The 18,049-nt window shown below is 40.0% G+C and overlaps 2 protein-coding genes and 2 long non-coding RNA genes across 5 annotated transcripts; 2 read left to right on the forward strand and 2 right to left on the reverse strand.

Moving 5' to 3' along the window:
* Positions 1–1,292: 1,292 nt before the first annotated feature.
* On the reverse strand, positions 1,293–5,272 carry LOC110647821 (flavanone 3-dioxygenase 3). The gene is made up of 2 exons (XM_021801811.2): positions 2,988–5,272; positions 1,293–2,865 (listed from the first exon to the last, which is right to left on the reverse strand). Exons 1-2 carry the CDS (start codon positions 3,135–3,137, stop codon positions 2,470–2,472), a joined length of 546 nt encoding a protein of 181 aa, XP_021657503.2. The 5' UTR covers positions 3,138–5,272; the 3' UTR covers positions 1,293–2,469.
* LOC131182847 (2-oxoglutarate-dependent dioxygenase 21, chloroplastic-like) lies at positions 1,708–2,247 on the reverse strand. The gene has a single exon (XM_058152188.1). The coding sequence runs from the start codon at positions 2,245–2,247 to the stop codon at positions 1,708–1,710; it is 540 nt and encodes a 179-aa protein (XP_058008171.1).
* A 2,064-nt stretch (positions 5,273–7,336) lies between the features above and the next one.
* LOC131183209 (uncharacterized) lies at positions 7,337–9,263 on the forward strand. The gene is made up of 3 exons (XR_009151342.1): positions 7,337–7,363; positions 7,807–7,865; positions 9,126–9,263. It is a non-coding gene; the product is annotated as an uncharacterized LOC131183209 (long non-coding RNA).
* A 5,556-nt stretch (positions 9,264–14,819) lies between these two features.
* Positions 14,820–16,243, forward strand: LOC131183208 (uncharacterized). 2 transcript variants are annotated; one of them, XR_009151341.1, is made up of 3 exons: positions 14,820–14,899; positions 15,348–15,406; positions 15,980–16,243. It is a non-coding gene; the product is annotated as an uncharacterized LOC131183208 (long non-coding RNA). The 2 variants fall into 2 exon arrangements; XR_009151340.1 differs by lacking the exon at positions 14,820–14,899 and having other exon boundaries at positions 14,918–15,406.
* Positions 16,244–18,049: the final 1,806 nt, after the last annotated feature.

Below are 18,049 nucleotides of genomic sequence, written 5' to 3' on the forward strand. Positions count from 1 at the left end.
TCAGCTCTGGTTTCTCTACTATCAAAAAGTATTACTTTTTTGCAACTGGACATGTGGCATTATCACAGCTTATCACGTAACAATAGGGTGAATTTTTTAAAGAGTAAATTACTAAAGTGGTCCTCAAATTTAAGAGAAACACTATATTGTCTGGGCTTCCATGTTGTTGTACCTAACTAGTAAGTTAGTAACAGAATGTCAAATTGGACCAAAAGGTAATTGGGCTTAGTAATAAATATTTTTTTAATATTATAATAAATAATTATTACATAAAAATAAATTCATTATTAATTATCATATCTTGCCAGGTGATTGGCCGAAAGATCATTTATCTCTCTCTTTGAGTTGGGATGGACGTGATTTCATCCGATAAAATTTTAGTATGTTAAATTTAAGTATTATATAATTTAAATTTGAAATAAATTTAAATTTAAAAAATAACATAGAATTTGATAAAAAGAGTTGAAAATTAAAAAGTTAAAAGTTTAAATTGTTTATATTAAAGCTGATTTAACAAAAAATAAATAAATATTATTTGATCATAATTATAATCCATTTCTTCCCTCTCTAATTGACACTCAGATTGAATTCAAATTTTAAATGATATATATATTTGAATATATTTATATAAATAATTAATTAAATAAAAAATATATTTTTTATAATAATATTTATAAACTTTTATTTTTTATATTTTAAATAAATAAAATTTAAATATTTTATAGAGCTATTTAATTTTTAAATATAAATTATTTTTTATAAAAATTATTAATTAAAATATATAAAATTAAATATATTTAAATATTTTTTAATAATAATAATAGTGTGTTTGGATCAATTTTAAATAATTAAGAATAAATTTTAATTAAATTTAAAATAAATTTTAATATTAAAAATATTAATCCGATATAAGAGTAATTTTTATAAGTAACTGCCCATTATCATCTCCAACTTATTTATAAAATTCTTTTGTTATAATATAAGGGCACTCTTGTAAATATGATCTTTATTCACGCTTTTCTTAAAAGTGAAAATAAACTCACACAATTGAAGCGTTTTTTTTTTCCCCTCAATTATGATCACTATAAATTGACTTAGAAGAGAGTAGTACAATATGACCTAGAAGCATTACACATTTCTGAGGATTTAACCTAAAATCGTTCATAGTGGAGAAAACGAATCTATATAGCCGACCCCAAATTTTTTGGATAAAAGCTTAGTTGAGTTAAGTTGAGTTAAATTATGGTCATTATAAAATTATGAATTCGGTGGATTAATTTAAATTGTGGAAATTTGAAAGAAGAAAAAAAAAAACTTACCTGCATTTATTATCAACTCAATATACAAATATATGATCTCAATTTTTTAATATGTGGATTCATCATGCATAATGCATAGACAAATACTTTCTGAGAAAGAAAGTTGATAACGCCCCTACAGAGGTTGCATACTTGCATTTGGCTATTGATCAGTAACAGCATTGAAGAGATGAAGGAGACAAGTAATTCATCTGCTTGTAATTTTGTGGATTTTCAGGTTAATATCCAATTCATTCTTCTAGTTGGTGTCATATAACATAGATCTTCAGAAAGTCCCTTGTAAATTTCCCATTATCCCAAAATGTTGCTTGCCTGGAAACATCATTAGAGACAAGCTCCTTTTTCTCCTCTATTCAATCCATTATTCTATTAACATTTAATTGCAGATTTAAGATACAATTTTAAGAGTTTCAAGGAAGGGTTTTGACTCTTTAGAGGAAAGATAGTTGAGGTAGTCCCTTACACTACTTCCCTTGTAGTTTGGATGCTCCTTGTCCACCAATTCCATTGCAGGCTCCACCACCTCATCCATTGCAAAGCTATGGAAACTGGCAACAGATAACCTTCTTTCCTCTGAACCAGGTACTGCTCGGTGTATAACACTCTTGTATTTGCCATTGCTAAGGACCTGAAGGTGGTCCCCAACTAGGACATGCAAGGAACCTTTAGGTCCTGGGGCAGCGTTCCAACAACCATCACTAGGGTTCATCACCTGGAGGCCAGGACTGCTCTGTACAAGAAGAGTGAATATAGTATGGTCCGTATGTGGTGCTATTCCTGTCCAGATGTTGTTCAATTGACAAGCTGATTCATAACAGTTTATACCCATCATCTGCATTCCTTGTTCAATTTTGTTTTGCCAAAATGTTGAACTCAAGCTCAAACTTTCCATTATAGCTCCACATACTTGACTGCTCAATGCCCTCATTTCTATGGCGTATGTTTTCATGTTTGCCCTGTTTCATAAGCAGGTGGGCTCAAGGTAATATAGGTAGCAAAAGTCTCCCTCTAAAGGGAAGAAATGATTAGGGCTTTGTGGAAAAAAGTATATAAGAGTGAGAGTGTAGGAGTTATACTTTCGTTGTTGTGTAGCTCATTCGATCTAAAAATACCACAGAATAGTCCTATTCAAAATATGCCTAGGCAGAAATTAAAATAGCATAATTTTCCATTCTTGAAGTTTATGTATAAAAGACAAGCAAGTACTAATTGAAATGATCTTTAAAATTGTGGGATCTCGAGTTCGAATCTTAATTGAAACCGAATTTAAAAAGAAAAACGTTAAAAATTTAAGATATCTGTAATCTGGTGGATTTCCAGGCCAAGATCCTATCCAATCTCCTATTGGATGGGCATAAAGCTTCAGAAATTCCCTTGTGAGTTTCCCATTTTCTTTATCATCCTGAATAAATGTCTCAAATCTTACTGGCTTGTAGACATCATTAGACAGCAGCTCCTTTTTCTCTTCTATTGGCATGTCAAAAAATCTTGAGTTTGCGTCCATGACATCTTCTATCAATGATTCACCTATCCCATGATTAATGATCTACATGTCCATGTCCAAAAAAAATATATAGTGAAACTTAGATAAAAAATATCTGGGGTAAAAAAGTGTAACGGGGTAGGAGGACAAGAGCTGAGGAATCAGACAAGGAAATTAAAGATTACACTGAAGAAACCAAAATCTTGACAAGCTTTGCCAATTTCTTTGATGACGTCATTCTTTATCCGAGAATCTTGGTTCAAGAGTATTGAGAAATCAATGAAGGGTGCACTTGAAAGCTGGATAGGATAATCATCATTTATCAAACTTCCCATATCAGATTTGAAACGAAGACAAAACAAGGTTTACTTTTTCAACTGGTTCCCACCTGACCTAAAAAACACCTACCTTGAAAAGGTCAAGTTCTCTACATAAGATTAGCTAATATATTATTAAGTAAAATAGTACAAGTTGTTTTATTTTGAGTAAAACCTGTTGGAAATTAAAATAGTACAACTTTTTTTTTTATTCTGACAATCAGAGATACTGTATTATTGCAAATCCAAAAATTACAAATCCATTATGAGTTGAAGAAGCAAGCTAAGGAACTTGTCAGGAACTGGCTTACTGAGCTACTGAACTTAATAGACCTATCCCCAGATGAAACAGTCGGTAAAACTCCCCTGTTAGATCGTTGGCTGCATCCAGCTAAGCCCTTCTGAAGGATTATGGATGCTTGGCACCCAATGACTCCCAATCTGGGGCAAGGCGCTTGTTGTGCATTGGAGGACGTAGAGATTATATTTTAGTTGGTTTAATTAGTCGGCAGAGCATAAATAGGACTTATCACATGTACTTCAGTGCACAAGAGAATAAGATTCTTTCACTTTTCCTCTGCTCAAGTTGACTTTCTCACATGGTATCAAGAGTGGGAAAGTTAGCTTTCAAATGGGCTTTTTCTTTTTTTTTTTTTTTGTCCCTTCACTTCCACGGTTAGGTTTTGTAGTCCTAGTATAAGAAATTATTGCCATAAAGGAAAGAGCAGAGCAAGTTCCTGCACGGAATCAAGCTACGATGGTGAATATAGCCACTGGATAGGATTGTTGAGCTTGCAAAGCTCGGACAATCTAGGTGTGAGCTTTAGTCACGGCCTCTTTGATCGATGGTAACTATCGATCATGGAATAGGGCAATGATGCAAAACAAAAGTTGGGGTTTGTAGATGGTACAATTAGGGTTCCAGAAGAAGATTCTGTTGAATATGAAATCCAGAGGAAAGGTGACTTTATGGTGACTTCTTTGATATTAAACTGGATATCCAAGGATCTTGCAGAGGCTTTCATACGCACAACTTTTGCGAAAGAGTTGCAGAATGAAATTTGCAGCGATATGGTGAGAGCAATGGGCCTCTCATTTTTCAGATACAGGGAAAATTAACTCAATGTTGCAAGAGAATTTCCCCCTTTGTTTGTATCTTAATTGTGCAGGGAAAATCAAAAGAATTTGAGTAAGAAAAATGAAGAGAAAATAAAAGATCTAATTTCCTTTATGATGTTTGTATAGATTTAGTATGAGAAATGATATTTGTATTTGCATACAAGTGATATATATAAGCATGCAAGTATTTCCAAGGGGCTATCAAGTGGCAATTCCTCTTTTAGACAGAAATCTTTTGGATCAAATATAAGGAGTTGAGAAATACCTTTTCCCAGACTCTCTCCCTTTCTCTTCTTCTCTCCCTTCAATTTAATGTCCAATCAAGGATTTTAAGAATATCAAATTTCATTTATTTTCTCCTCTCCATTTCCCTCATTCCAAACAAAGGGTATGGGCTACAAGTTTCATGTATTTCACACAAATGAAAAAAACTTTGAAATGAATTGGCTAGTACGGAACTGAAATGAATTGGCTAGTACTGAAACTTTGCCGGCATGTACTTATGGTGAATCTAGGGAGACTGCAGAAATAGCCAACCGTAGTAAGCTAATGCAATTTCTCATGTGACTGAATGATGAGGAATAAGAAACCGTAATTGGATCCATTGCCTTCTATGAACAAGACAGTTCTAGCAAGAAAACTTACAAATGCAATCAACTCTGGACCTACTACAGAGGATGCATTTCAGGTCCAATGGAAGCGAACGATGGCCCCGTGTATTCCCACTAACCATACATACAAATTTTGATTGTGAAACTCCGCTGAAACAAATTTCTAAAGCGAATTTCCATCCCAATTGCCAGTTAATGTAAATGCGAAGCTTCTCTCCATTGTAATTCATTGTACAAAGATCTTGATAAATTTGTTGTGTTACAAGCACCTTCTAAGAACACAATGGTGATAGAAATAGAAATAGTAGGGCTAGGTACGGTTTTTGAGGGAAAGAACCAAACTGAACCGTACCGAAATTAAACCGAGAACCGATTTATACATATGTGTTTCTATATTTTTTTAGATGTATTATGTACTTTCAATATAATTATATATATTTATAAATGTATATATAATTATAAACTTAATACAACCTAATATTATATTTCATTTTTTTATATTTTTTTAATAATTTTAGTTATAAATATATTAAATTACCTTATAATTCTTATTTATAAATATACTATTTTCTTTTATATATATATATATATATATATATATATATATATTAATTTTTAATTATATTTATGTCTTATCATTAAATATTATATGATTAATAAATAATTAAAATATATATTATATGATATACTTATACTATTATATTATATAATATATTTAACCTAAATTATATATACACTTTATAGTTAAATATTATATAATTTAGGTATAACTAAAAGATATATTATATGATATATTATGTATTAATAATTCAATTTAAAACTTAAATGCTAATTCAAGAATAGCTTTTTAAGGAAATAATTACATAAAATTGTTTTAAGAGACGAGAACCGAATCGAAACCGTACCGAAACGAACCAGAACCAAAGAATCGAGAACCATACCAAACCGAAACCAAATAATTAAGAACTGAACTGAAACCGTATTGAAATTTCGGTTTGTTTCTGGTTCCTAGCCAAACCCTGAACCGAACCGGAACCGATCACCCCTAAGAAATAGTACTATAAGCATCACATAAAGAATCTTCCCTCTTCTCCCCACCATTGGCCACTTAATGGCATTCCATCTTACTTTTTACATTCCTCCCAAGGAATCAACCTCAGCAAGTTGAAAAACCTCAGGGAAAATTTGTTCAAATTCTTAAATTGAACTCAACAGGTTTTTGCATTTCACCACAAAAGACATAACATGATAAATGAGTTGAAGCTCGAGTGTCTGTCTAAAGAAACAAATTTCATTTGCAGTTGCTACCATGACAATTTTAGAAATTTCTAAGTTCTCATCTTTTTAGTTTAAAAGAACTTGTTAACCAGGTAAAACAAATCCTGAGTATCTGAAATAGATAGATCAAACCAGAGCCATGCCTGATGAAATATACAATAAAGGAATGGAAATGTAACACCCCAAATTTTATTATTTATGAGTATTTTTGGCATTTTAATTTTATTTGAATTTTAGGAATTTTTTTGAGATTTTTCGGATTTTAAAAATCGGGTTCAATTTTCCGAAAATATAAACTTTGATGATTTTTAAAAATTAATTTAAAGACCACGTGGCAAAACTAAAAATATATTTAGAGTCTACGTATTTTTCTGAATTTTCTGGAATTTTTTCGGAATTTTTGGACCTCGTTTTCGGTCCCGAGGCAGAGTAAAAATTCAAAATTTTGTATTTTGAATCGAACCGGCCGAATCGAACCGGACCGGATCGGACCGGTCGAATCGGACCGGTCTCTTCTCTTTTTCTTCCTCTTCCTCCCGCGCGCGACGCACTCCCCTTCTCTCTCTCTTTTCTCTCTCCTCCCCTCCCCTGCCGCCGGCCAGCCGCCTCCCCTGCGCCCTCCCCTCGCCGGCGCCTCCCGGTCCTGGCCAGCCGGCCCGGCGCCCGACGGCCGGAACGCGCGCGATTCTCCCCTCTACGCGCGCCCGGCTTCCTCGGCCAACTCCGGCCGATCCGGTCACCGATTGGACCGGGTCTTGTGTCCAAAACCATCTACTCGGCGAGAGCTTTCCATAGACACCAAGAACGCCGAAATCCATCGAGCGGATTGTCCGATTTTAGCTCGGGAAGATTTTAGCCCATTTCGACTTTTGGGCTAAATTTCTCGAAAACCGTGAATCCCACGAGAAAACCGAGGCTACCAGCACGCTCCACTCGACGAGGGCTTCGCGGGATATTAATTTCAAAATTTTCCGACAACGTTTTTCGGTGGGTCCCACGGAACTTCGCAGTGTTTTTCCGAGCATTAAATGAGCTTAGAAAATTCTGAAAAATTTATGTACTAACCCCCGTGTTGTGGGCTTCGTGTAGGTATCCTCGATTCGCGGAAATTCGACAGTTGATCGGTTCGCAAATTTGGGCGCATGGACCGTTCTGGAAAAGTCTCCGAATTGGGCGAGGTTTTGGCTAGCCCCCATTGTCGACGTCGGCGCGTTCCCGAAGTCGGAATCGGCAAAGGTAAACCCGAACCTTGTTTTTACGTAATTTTCTAGTGCTTAAATAGGATTAAAAATCCATAAAATATTCGTGGTAGCTTAGAAAATTACGATTCTTTTTGCAATAGCTTAGTAATATTGCTAAGGACCATGGGCAAAGTTTTACAATTTTTAGAGCTTGTTTGGGCGCTTTTGCAAAAATGATCAATAATAAGGACTAAATTGAAATTTTGCGCATTGTGATGGATGATTGATTTGATGGGCGGGAGGGCTGGGAGATATGATTGAACTGTTGATGTATGGATTGTGAATATAGAAGTGCGTTTTTAGCCCATTTGCAGGTTGGGTAGGTCCTAGGTATAGGGGAGACTCTGCCGGATTTTCGGCACGACTTAAGACGTACTTGATATTTTTCTTTGTTTGTATTGAGTCAAATTTATTAAATAGATGTAATGTAATTGTCAGGTGAGCCGGGACAGCCTTCTTCCTCCGCCCAGCCGCCACAGTAATTTGTCGTCAAGTCTGTGAGTAAAATATTAATTTTAACTGTAATTTCGATATTATTATATGTTCAGCATGTCCATGCATCACTTATATGCATATATTTATGTAGTTAAACTCTAGGTACGAATTATGTTGCATTGATAACTGTTAATGTGCCATGAGTGTTGTTGTGGTAATTTGGAGCAGTGTGCGTGCGTTGGCGTGCGTGTGATGTGGTGTGGACTATGGATAGGACGGGTAGACACGGCTTGAGTTCTTCGCTGGGACCCGGTCCTTCGGGGTAGACACGGCTTGAGTTCTTCGCTGGGACACCGATGTGGTATTTAAGTGGAAGTCCGAAATGAGTTCTTCACTGCACAGTTGGATTTAAGAGAGTGTATAGGATCGGCTCCATATACTATGAATGATGTTACAGGTGTGTGAGTGCTCCAAATTACCTTTTTGATGCTATGATGTGAATATGGTGTTGATGTTGCATTTCACTCTACAGGTTGCATTAGTTTCAGATAGTTATAGAGATTATAGTTAAGATTGATATTTTACTCTCTGAGTCGAACGCTCACTCCTGTTCAAAAATTTTACAAAGCCACGGGAGGATATTTTGTTCGGGTTAACTCGCTTTTCTACCTCGCAGGTAGTTTATCATTATTGTGTAATTTTAATTACTCCTAGAATTTCCGCATGTGTTAGCAGTAATTATTTGAATTTAGTCTGTAATATTATTATTATGTTGGACCTGTAAACTTAAATATGTTATGCATGTTGATGGATTGGATGAGGGAGCTGAGCTCCCATTTATTTTATGTTGATGAGTATGTGGAGGGTGAGCTGAGCTCCCCAATTGAGTATTTATTGTGTTTACAGGTCGGGTGAGTCAAAAACTCCCCGTTGGAAAGTCCATTTTATGGCCGGACTCTGTCCGTTTGTTTTCTTGAAATTGGGCCCAAATGGGCCTTAGAGTTGGGTTAATGAATAGTTAAGGCTTACTACGGGCCTCGGGGGCTTTAGGCTGGCCTGTGTCCTAGTCTTGGGTCCGGCCCATAGGTTGGGTCGTGACAAATGTGGTATCAGAGCTTAGGCTCCAGATTCTTAGGGAATGTTGTCTAAAGTGTTGAGAAGAGTCTAATAGGAGTCACATGCGGAAATATAGGGTCCACATTCGTCTTGCATTGTCATCTTTGCTTCTAGTTTCTGCTCCATATGTTATGTATAAATATGAGTCTATAGAGCTGTATAATGTGCAGTTTTGAATTTTGTGGGCTAATGCTGCTGAATTTCAGGAAAATGCGTAGAAGCAGGAGAGCTGCCACTGCACCAGAACCAGATGTGCCCGACGAAGTGTCGGCACAGGATGAGGCGCCTGCCCCGAGGAGGCGGGGTAGGAGGCCTAGAGCTGCTCAAGTAGAGGAGCAGCCAACGATCTGAGATCAGTCCTTTATGGCACAGGGTCCCATGGACCCCATGGCAGCTACTCTAGCTGGTCTGCAGAGAACCATCGACATGATGGCTCAGTATATGGTCCATCCTCCACAGCAGCAGCAGTCCACCGCACCAAGAGAGGAATCTTACAAACAGATCATAAACTTCAAGAAGTTGGTGCCTGGTACCTATGATGTGTCAGACGACGCATATCGGTTTTTGGATTCCTGCAGACGAGCGAAACGTAATTACGATTGGTGATAGAAGATTGATAGAATGTATGCAGCACGTCATGGGGCCCATGCCTAGGCAATGGATGAATGACTATGTGTTACCTCGGATGGAGGGTTTGACATGGGCTCAGTTTGTGGAACTTTTCATCAATCGGTTCGTGCCAGAAAGCTTGAAGATCGAAGCAATGGGCCTTTGAGGCCTTAAGACGAATGGCGGTGCAGTAGATGAATATGCTCTGCATTTCGGAATTGAGCAGATATGCCCTGCAGCAGAGCTCTGAGAAAAGATGAAGGTGAAAAGATTCCTAAAGGGGCTTGACAGAGGTATGCGAACACGGCCATGATGTCCGATCTTTTGATGTGGTGGTGGATCGAGCAGACAGTTGAGGTTAGCTATCTTTGTGGATGACAATGGAAGAGCAAAGAAAAACAGAGCGAGGGTTCTTGGTGTTCCCCACGGGTACTATGGATAGTGGTGGCCATACTACTTACAGAGGAAGAAGCGAGAAATAAGAGGAGTGGTTTTAGACACAAATCGAGGGTTCGCACCGGTGCGGATCCAGCGGTGGTAACAGATTCGAGGCAAAGCGATTCGCTCGTTCAGATCCTCTTTGCACCGTGTGCAGTGTGGAAGAGGACATTCAGACCTTGTTTGATGGGGTCGAGTATGCTTGGTGTGGCCAACCGGCCACTTTGCTAGAGATCGCCGTTTTGATGAGCCCGCAGATGGGGTCACGTGGTTACATTGCAAATGTTCCTCGACAATTGTATCCGGTGCTTCCAACATGGCGGTGATCGATTCGGTGGCCAACAAGGCCGAGGACAAGGGGACGTGGATTTGGAGGCGGTCGGAGGTAGAAGTCGATGTCGGTTACGCCACTCGTAGGGGTCAAGCACGGGTTTTCACCACGACCCACCGGGATGCTCAAGCTTCAAATGCGGTTGTGGCGGTATTCTTCTCAGTCATTCTTATGAGGCTCGTATTTTGATAGATCCGGGTGCTACGCACTCATTTGTCTCCCCTGTGTTTGCCATGAGGTTGGGTAGAAACCCTACAACTTTAGAGTGCCCTTTGTCAGTAGCTACCCCACTTAGTGACAACATAGAAGTAGACATGGTATTTCCGGGTAGCCCAGTGGTAGTGGATGGAAAGATCCTCCCAGCAGACTTGGTTCCTCTACCGAGAATGGATTTCGATGTAATCTCGGGATGGGTGGTTGGCAACTCATTATGCCACCTTAGACTGCAGGAACAAAAAGGTGTATTTCCACATACCTGGTGTGGAAGAGTTTAGCTTTGATGGTGACAGGAGCGTGGCTCCATATAATTTGGTGTCAGCAATTAGTGCTAGAAAAATGTTGAGGCGTGGATGCCAAGGGTATTTGGCATTGGTGAGAGATACCTCTGTAGAAGGTGTCAGCATGGAAAATGTTCCTGTTGTCAGAGAATTTATGGATGTCTTCCCAGAGGAGCTTCCAGGGTTGCCACCAGAAAGGGGAATAGAGTTCTGCATTGATGTTATTCCGGGTACAAACCCCATATCCATGCCACCTTACAGGATGGCACCAGCAGAATTGAAAGAGCTGAAGGAGCAACTACAGGAGCTTTTGGACAAGGGTTTCATACGTCCGAGCACTTCACCCTGGGGTGCTCCTGTTCTATTTGTGAGAAAGAAGGATGGGTCATTGAGGTTGTGTATCGACTACAGACAGCTGAACAAGGTCACTGTGAAGAACAAGTATCCACTTCCTCGGATCGATGATTTGTTTGATCAGCTCCAAGGAGCTAGATTCTTTTCCAAGATAGACCTGCGATCAGGCTACCATCAGTTGAGAATCAGGAATGAGGACGTGTCCAAAACGGCTTTCAGGACAAGATATGGTCATTATGAGTTCTTGGTGATGTCTTTTGGACTCACTAATGCACCAGCGGCCTTCATGGACTTGATGAACAGGGTGTTCAAGCCATTTTTGGACCGTTTTGTCATCGTATTCATAGATGACATTTTGGTGTACTCTCGGACCGAGGAAGAACACGTGTGGCACTTGAGAATGGTGTTGCAGACGTTGAGGGAGCACCAGCTATATGCCAAATTTTCAAAATGTGAATTTTGGCTAGAAAGCATCTCATTCTTGGGACACGTGGTTTCTAGTGACGGCATTCAAGTGGATCCCAAGAAAATTGAAGTATGGCCCGATTGGCTTAGGCCTACAACGATCCGAGGTGCGAAGTTTTCTGGTTTAGTGGCTACTCTGAGCGTTTTGTACAATATTTCTCCAGAATAGCGGCTCACGTACCTAAGTTGACCAGGATGTTTGTTCCATTCTTTTGGAGAGATGTCTGTGAGGTGAGTTTCCTATAGCTCTTGGAGTGTCTAACCACGCCCACTGTGTTGACACTACTGTGAGTGGTGAAGGATATACGTGTATTGTGACGCCTCCAGAGTTAGCTTAGGGTGTGTTTTGATGCAGAATGGAAAGGTAGTGGCTTATGCGTCAAGGCAGTTGAAGAGGCATGAGCAAAACTACCCCACCCATGATTTGGAAATGGCGGCTGTAGTCTTTGCACTAAAAATTTGGAGACATTACCTGTATGGTGAAGTGTGCGAGATATACACCGGCCACAAGAGTTTGAAGTACATCTTCCAACAGAGGACTTGAACTTGAGACAGAGGAGATGGATGGAGCTTACAAGGACTATGATTGCACCATCGGTACCACCACCTGGAAAGGCCAATGTTGTGGCGGATGCCTTGAGCGAGAAAATCTTCCGCGGATTTGGCGCACATTTCGGTAGAGAAGAGACCGTTGATTCGGAGGTACATGAATTGATGGATCAAGGTTTAATCCTAGATCATCGGATGAGGGGTATTGTTGGCTCACTTTTCGGTGAGACCGGACTTGAGGGACAGAGTTAGAGTTTCCCGGCCACGAGACCAACAATTGATGAAGATCATAGAAAGAGTAATGCAGGTGATGGTGGTGAGTTTGGATTTGCCAATGATGGCGCCCTAGTGCAAGGTTCTAGGATATGTGTGCCCGATGTGGACAACCTCAGAATGAAATCATGCGAGAGGCACACTACACACTGCATGATGTCCACCGTGTTCCACCAAGATGTACCATGATGTGAAAGATAGCTCTGGTGGAATGGCATGAAGAGAGACATAGCAGACTTTGTGTCCAAGTGCTTGACTTGTCGAAGGTGAAGTTTGAACACGAGACCGTCGGGAAGCTGCAGAGCTCCCTATCCCGTAATGGAAGTGGGAAATGATCACTATGGATTTTGTGGTGGGTTGCCTCGTACCACGCGAGGATATGATTCGATATGGGTAATTGTAGACCGCTTGACCAAATCAGCTCACTTCTTACCAGTAAAGACTACATACTCGTGGCACAAGATGCGGCTCTACATTCGAGAAATAGTCGATTGCATGGAATTAGGCTTCCATAATATCCGATAGAGGCCCCGATTCACTTCTCGGTTTTGGAGAAAGTTGCAGGAGGCACTTGGCACACAATTGAACTTCGATCTGACCTTCCACCCTCGAGACAGACGGACAATCGAAAGGACAATCCAAACATCGAAGACATGCTTCGCATGAGTGTCTTGGATTTTGGAGGTCAATGGGATGAGCGATTAGCTTTGGTGGAGTTTGCCTACAACAACGATTATCACTCGGATAGGGATGGCACCCTATGAGGCACTATATGGGAGAAAGTGTAGGTCTCCTCTGTGTTGGACAGAAATGGGGGAAGCACGGGGGCCTGATGTAGACCTAGTGCAGTACACTTCAGAAGTAGTTCCTTTAATCGGGGAACGATCGAGGACGGCTTTCGATGAAGCAGAAGAGTTATGCACGGACCCGAGACGGAGGATGTGGAGTTTGCGATGGGCGACTATGTATTCCTAAAGGTTTCTCCAATGAAGGAGTCATGAGATTTGGAAAGAAGGGCAAGTTGGCACCTCGGTATATCGGACCTTTTGAGGTTCTTGATAGAGTTGGAGCGATTGCCTACGGCTGGAACTACCACCCAACCTTTCTCACGTTCATCCCGTGTTTCACATCTCCATGCTCAGAAATACATTCCGATCCTTCTCATGTCTGCAATGGATGTGATAGAGCTAAAGGAGAACTTGACATTTGAGGAGCAGCCTGTAGCCATAGTGGACTACCAAGTGAGACAGCTGAGATCCAAACAGATCCCTATGGTCAAGGTTTTGTGGAGGAGTCAGTCAGTGGAAGAGTGCACCGGGGAGTCAGAGCGGGACATGCGTAGCAAGTACCCTTACTTGTTCAATGTATAATCATGTACTTTATTCGCCTTGTGTAAAAATTCGAGGACGAATTTTTACGTAAGGGGAAGAATGTAACACCCCAAATTTTATTATTTATGAGTATTTTTGGCATTTTAATTTTATTTGAATTTTAGGAATTTTTTTGAGATTTTTCGGATTTTAAAAATCGGGTTCGATTTTCCGAAAATATAAACTTTGATGATTTTTAAAAATTAATTTAAAGACCACGTGGTAAAACTAAAAATATATTTAGAGTCTACGATTTTTCTCAATTTTCTGAATTTTTGAATTTTGGACCTCGTTTTGGTCCCCGAGGCGAGTAAAAATTCAAAATTTTGTATTCGAATCGAACCGCCGAATCGAATCGGACCGGATCGGACCGGTCGAATCGGACCGTCTCTTCTCTTTTCTTCCTCTTCCTCCGCGACGCACTCCCCTTCTCTCTCTCTTTCTCTCTCCTCCTCCCCTGGCCACGGCGCCTCCTGCGCCCTCACGGCCGCCTCCCGGCCGTCCCCACCAGCGGCCGCTGAACGGCCGGAAACGCGCGCGATTCTCCCCTACGCGCGGCCGCCTTCCTCGGCCAATCCGGCCGATCCGGTCACCGATTGGACCGGGTCTTGTGTCCAAAACCATCTACTCGGCGAGAGCTTTCCATAGACACCAAGAACGCCGAAATCCATCGAGCGGATTGTCCGATTTTAGCTCGGGAAGATTTTAGCCCATTTCGACTTTTGGGCTAAATTTCTCGAAAACCGTGAATCCCACGAGAAAACCGAGGCTACCAGCACGCTCCACTCGACGAGGGCTTCGCTGGATATTAATTTCAAAATTTTCCGACAACGTTTTTCGGTGGGTCCCACGGAACTTCGCAGTGTTTTTCCGAGCATTAAATGAGCTTAGAAAATTCTGAAAAATTTATGTACTAACCCCCGTGTTATGGGCTTCGTGTAGGTATCCTCGATTCGCGGAAATTCGACAGTTGATCGGGTCTGCAAATTTCGGGCCGATGCACTGCATCGAAAAGTCTCCGAATTGGGCCGAGGTTTTAGCTAGCCCCATTGTCAGACGTCCCGAGCGCGTTCCCGAAGTCGGAATCGGCAAAGGTAAACCCGAACCTTGTTTTTACGTAATTTTCTAGTGCTTAAATAGGATTAAAAATCCATAAAATATTCGTGGTAGCTTAGAAAATTACGATTCTTTTTGCAATAGCTTAGTAATATTGCTAAGGACCGCGGGGCAAAGTTTTACAATTTTTAGAGCTTGTTTGGGCAGTTTTTGCAAAAATGATCAATAATAAGGACTAAATTGAAATTTTGCGCATTGTGATGGATGATTGATTTGATGGGCCCAGGAGGGGCTGTGTGATATGATTGAACTGTTGATGTATGGATTGTGAATATAGAAGTGCGTTTTTAGCCCATTTGCAGGTTGGGTAGGTCCTAGGTATAGGGGAGACTCTGCCGGATTTTCGGCACGACTTAGGACGTACTTGATATTTTTCTTTGTTTGTATTGAGTCAAATTTATTAAATAGATGTAATGTAATTGTCAGGTGAGCCGGGACAGCCTTCTTCCTCCGCCCAGCCGCCACAGTAATTTGTCGTCAAGTCTGTGAGTAAAATATTAATTTTAACTGTAATTTCGATATTATTATATGTTCAGCATGTCCATGCATCACTTATATGCATATATTTATGTAGTTAAACTCTAGGCACGAATTATGTTGCATTGATAACTGTTAATGTGCCATGAGTGTTGTTGTGGTAATTTGGAGCAGTGTGCGTGCGTTGGCGTGCGTGTGATGTGGTGTGGACTATGGATAGGACGGGTAGACACGGCTTGAGTTCTTCGCTGGGACCCGGTCCTTCGGGGTAGACACGGCTTGAGTTCTTCGCTGGGACCCCGATTTGGTATTTAAGTGGAAGTCCGAGCTGAGTTCTTCGCTGGCACCAGATTGGATTTAAGAGAGCTGTATAGGGGATCAGCTCCCATATACTATGAATGATGTTACAGGGTGTGTGAGTGCTCCAAATTACCTTTTTGATGCTATGATGTGAATATGGTGTTGATGTTGCATTTCACTCTACAGGTTGCATTAGTTTCAGATAGTTATAGAGATTATAGTTAAGATTGATATTTTACTCTCTGAGTCGAACGCTCACTCCTGTTCAAAAATTTTTACAGGCCACAGGAGGATATTTTGTTCTGGGTTAACCTGCTTTTCTACCTCGCAGGTTGTTTATCAATATTGTGTAATTTTAATTACTCCTAGAATTTCCGCATGTGTTAGCAGTAATTATTTGAATTTAGTCTGTAATATTATTATTATGTTGGACCTGTAAACTTAAATATGTTATGCATGTTGATGGATTGGATGAGGGAGCTGAGCTCCCATTTATTTTATGTTGATGAGTATGTGGAGGGTGAGCTGAGCTCCCCAATTGAGTATTTATTGTGTTTACAGGTCGGGTGAGTCAAAAACTCCCCGTTGGAAAGTCCATTTTATGGCCGGACTCTGTCCGTTTGTTTTCTTGAAATTGGGCCCAAATGGGCCTTAGAGTTGGGTTAATGAATAGTTAAGGCTTACTACGGGCCTCGGGGGCTTTAGGCTGGCCCAGGTCCTAGTGCCGGTCCGGCCCATAGGTTGGGTCGTGACAGGAAAAAAGATAACTAAAGGCATAGCATCCTTCCTCCTCATTCAATCAAAACCAATTAATGCATTAAATTTTGTGCCAAAGAAAAAAGCACCCTTTATAACATAAAACTTATACAATCATGTATCAATGTGACAAAAGAAATTTAACTGCTTTAGCATATTAACAGACTAAATCAGTCTTACGTTTAAATGAACCCAGCAGTAGTGCTTTGGGTTGTGTCATATGCTAAACCTTTGATGAGATGTAACAAACAAGCTGTTTTTGTTGGATTGAAGTATTCTGGCTTAAAACTCAACTCAACTCAACTAAGCCTTTATCCCAAAAATTTGGGGTCGGCTATATGGATTCGCTTTCTCCACTCTGAACGATTTTGGGTTAAATTCTCAGAAATATGTAATGCTTCTAGGTCATGTTGTACTACTCTCCTCCAAGTCAATTTAGGTTTACCCCTTTTTTTCTTTCTATACTCTAACCTAATGTGCTCTATTTGTCTAATTGGAGCCTCCGTATGTCTACGCTTCACATGACCAAACCACCTCAATCTCCCTTCTCTCAACTTGTCTTTAATTGGCACCACTCCTACCTTTTCTCTAATACTCTCATTACGGACTTTATCTAGTCTAGTATGGCCACTCATCCACCTTAACATTCTCATCTCTGCAACTCTTATTTTAGATGCATACGACTCTTTCAGTGCGTAACACTCATTACCATATAACATAGCCGGTCGTATGGCTGTACGATAAAATTTTCCTTTCAATTTATTGAGAATCTTACGATCACATAAAACTCCCGTGGCACATCTCCACTTCAACCATCGGGCTTTAATCCTATGACTAACATCCTCCTCACATCCCCCATCTACTTGAAGGACTGAGCCTAGATATTTAAAGTGATTACTTTGGAACAGTACCACTCCATTCAAACTAACTCCTTCTCTATCACCAATTTAGCCTTCACTGAACTTGCAATGCATGTATTCTGTCTTCGTTCTACTTAACTTAAAACCCTTTGACTCTAGAGTACTTCTCCAAAGTTCTAGCTTTCTATTGACTCCTTCTCGTGTCTCATCTATCAGAACAATATCATCCGCAAACATCATGCACCAAGGAATACTCTCTTGTATATGTTTCATCATTTCATCTAAAACTAATGTAAAAAGGTAAGAGCTTATGGTATTCCTTGGTGTAATCCAATTGAGATCGGAAAATCTATTGTGTCCCCTCCCACTGTGCGCACAATAATAGTTGCTCCTTCATACATATCTTTTAATACTTGTATGTACCTAATAGATACCCTCTTTTGTTCTAACACATTCCATAAGACCTCTCTTGGAACACTATCATAAGCCTTCTCCAAATCAATAAAAACCATATGTAGATCTTTCTTCACATCTTTATATTTCTCCATCAAGTTTCTAATGAGAAAGATCGCTTCCATAGTTGAACGACCGGGCATAAAACCAAATTGATTGAGAGAGATAGAAGTATCATGATGTAGTCTATGCTCCACAACTCTCTCCCACAACTTCATAGTATGGCTCATGAGTTTAATTTCCCTATAGTTTGAGCAACTCTGTATGTCTCCCTTATTTTTA

The sequence above is a fragment of the Hevea brasiliensis genome, chromosome 9 (assembly GCF_030052815.1).
Source record: "Hevea brasiliensis isolate MT/VB/25A 57/8 chromosome 9, ASM3005281v1, whole genome shotgun sequence".
In the NCBI taxonomy this organism is placed as follows: Eukaryota; Viridiplantae; Streptophyta; class Magnoliopsida; order Malpighiales; family Euphorbiaceae; genus Hevea; species Hevea brasiliensis.

Coding starts and splice junctions, on each gene's coding strand:
- LOC131182847 (XM_058152188.1), bottom strand. CDS start 2,247: ATGAGGGCATTGAGCAGTCAAGTATGTGGAGCTATAATGGAAAGTTTG.
- LOC110647821 (XM_021801811.2), bottom strand. CDS start 3,137: ATGGGAAGTTTGATAAATGATGATTATCCTATCCAGCTTTCAAGTGCA. Junction 2,866..2,987: donor AAGATTTTGGTTTCTTCAGT/GTAATCTTTAAT, acceptor ATGGACATGTAG/ATCATTAATCATGGGATAGG.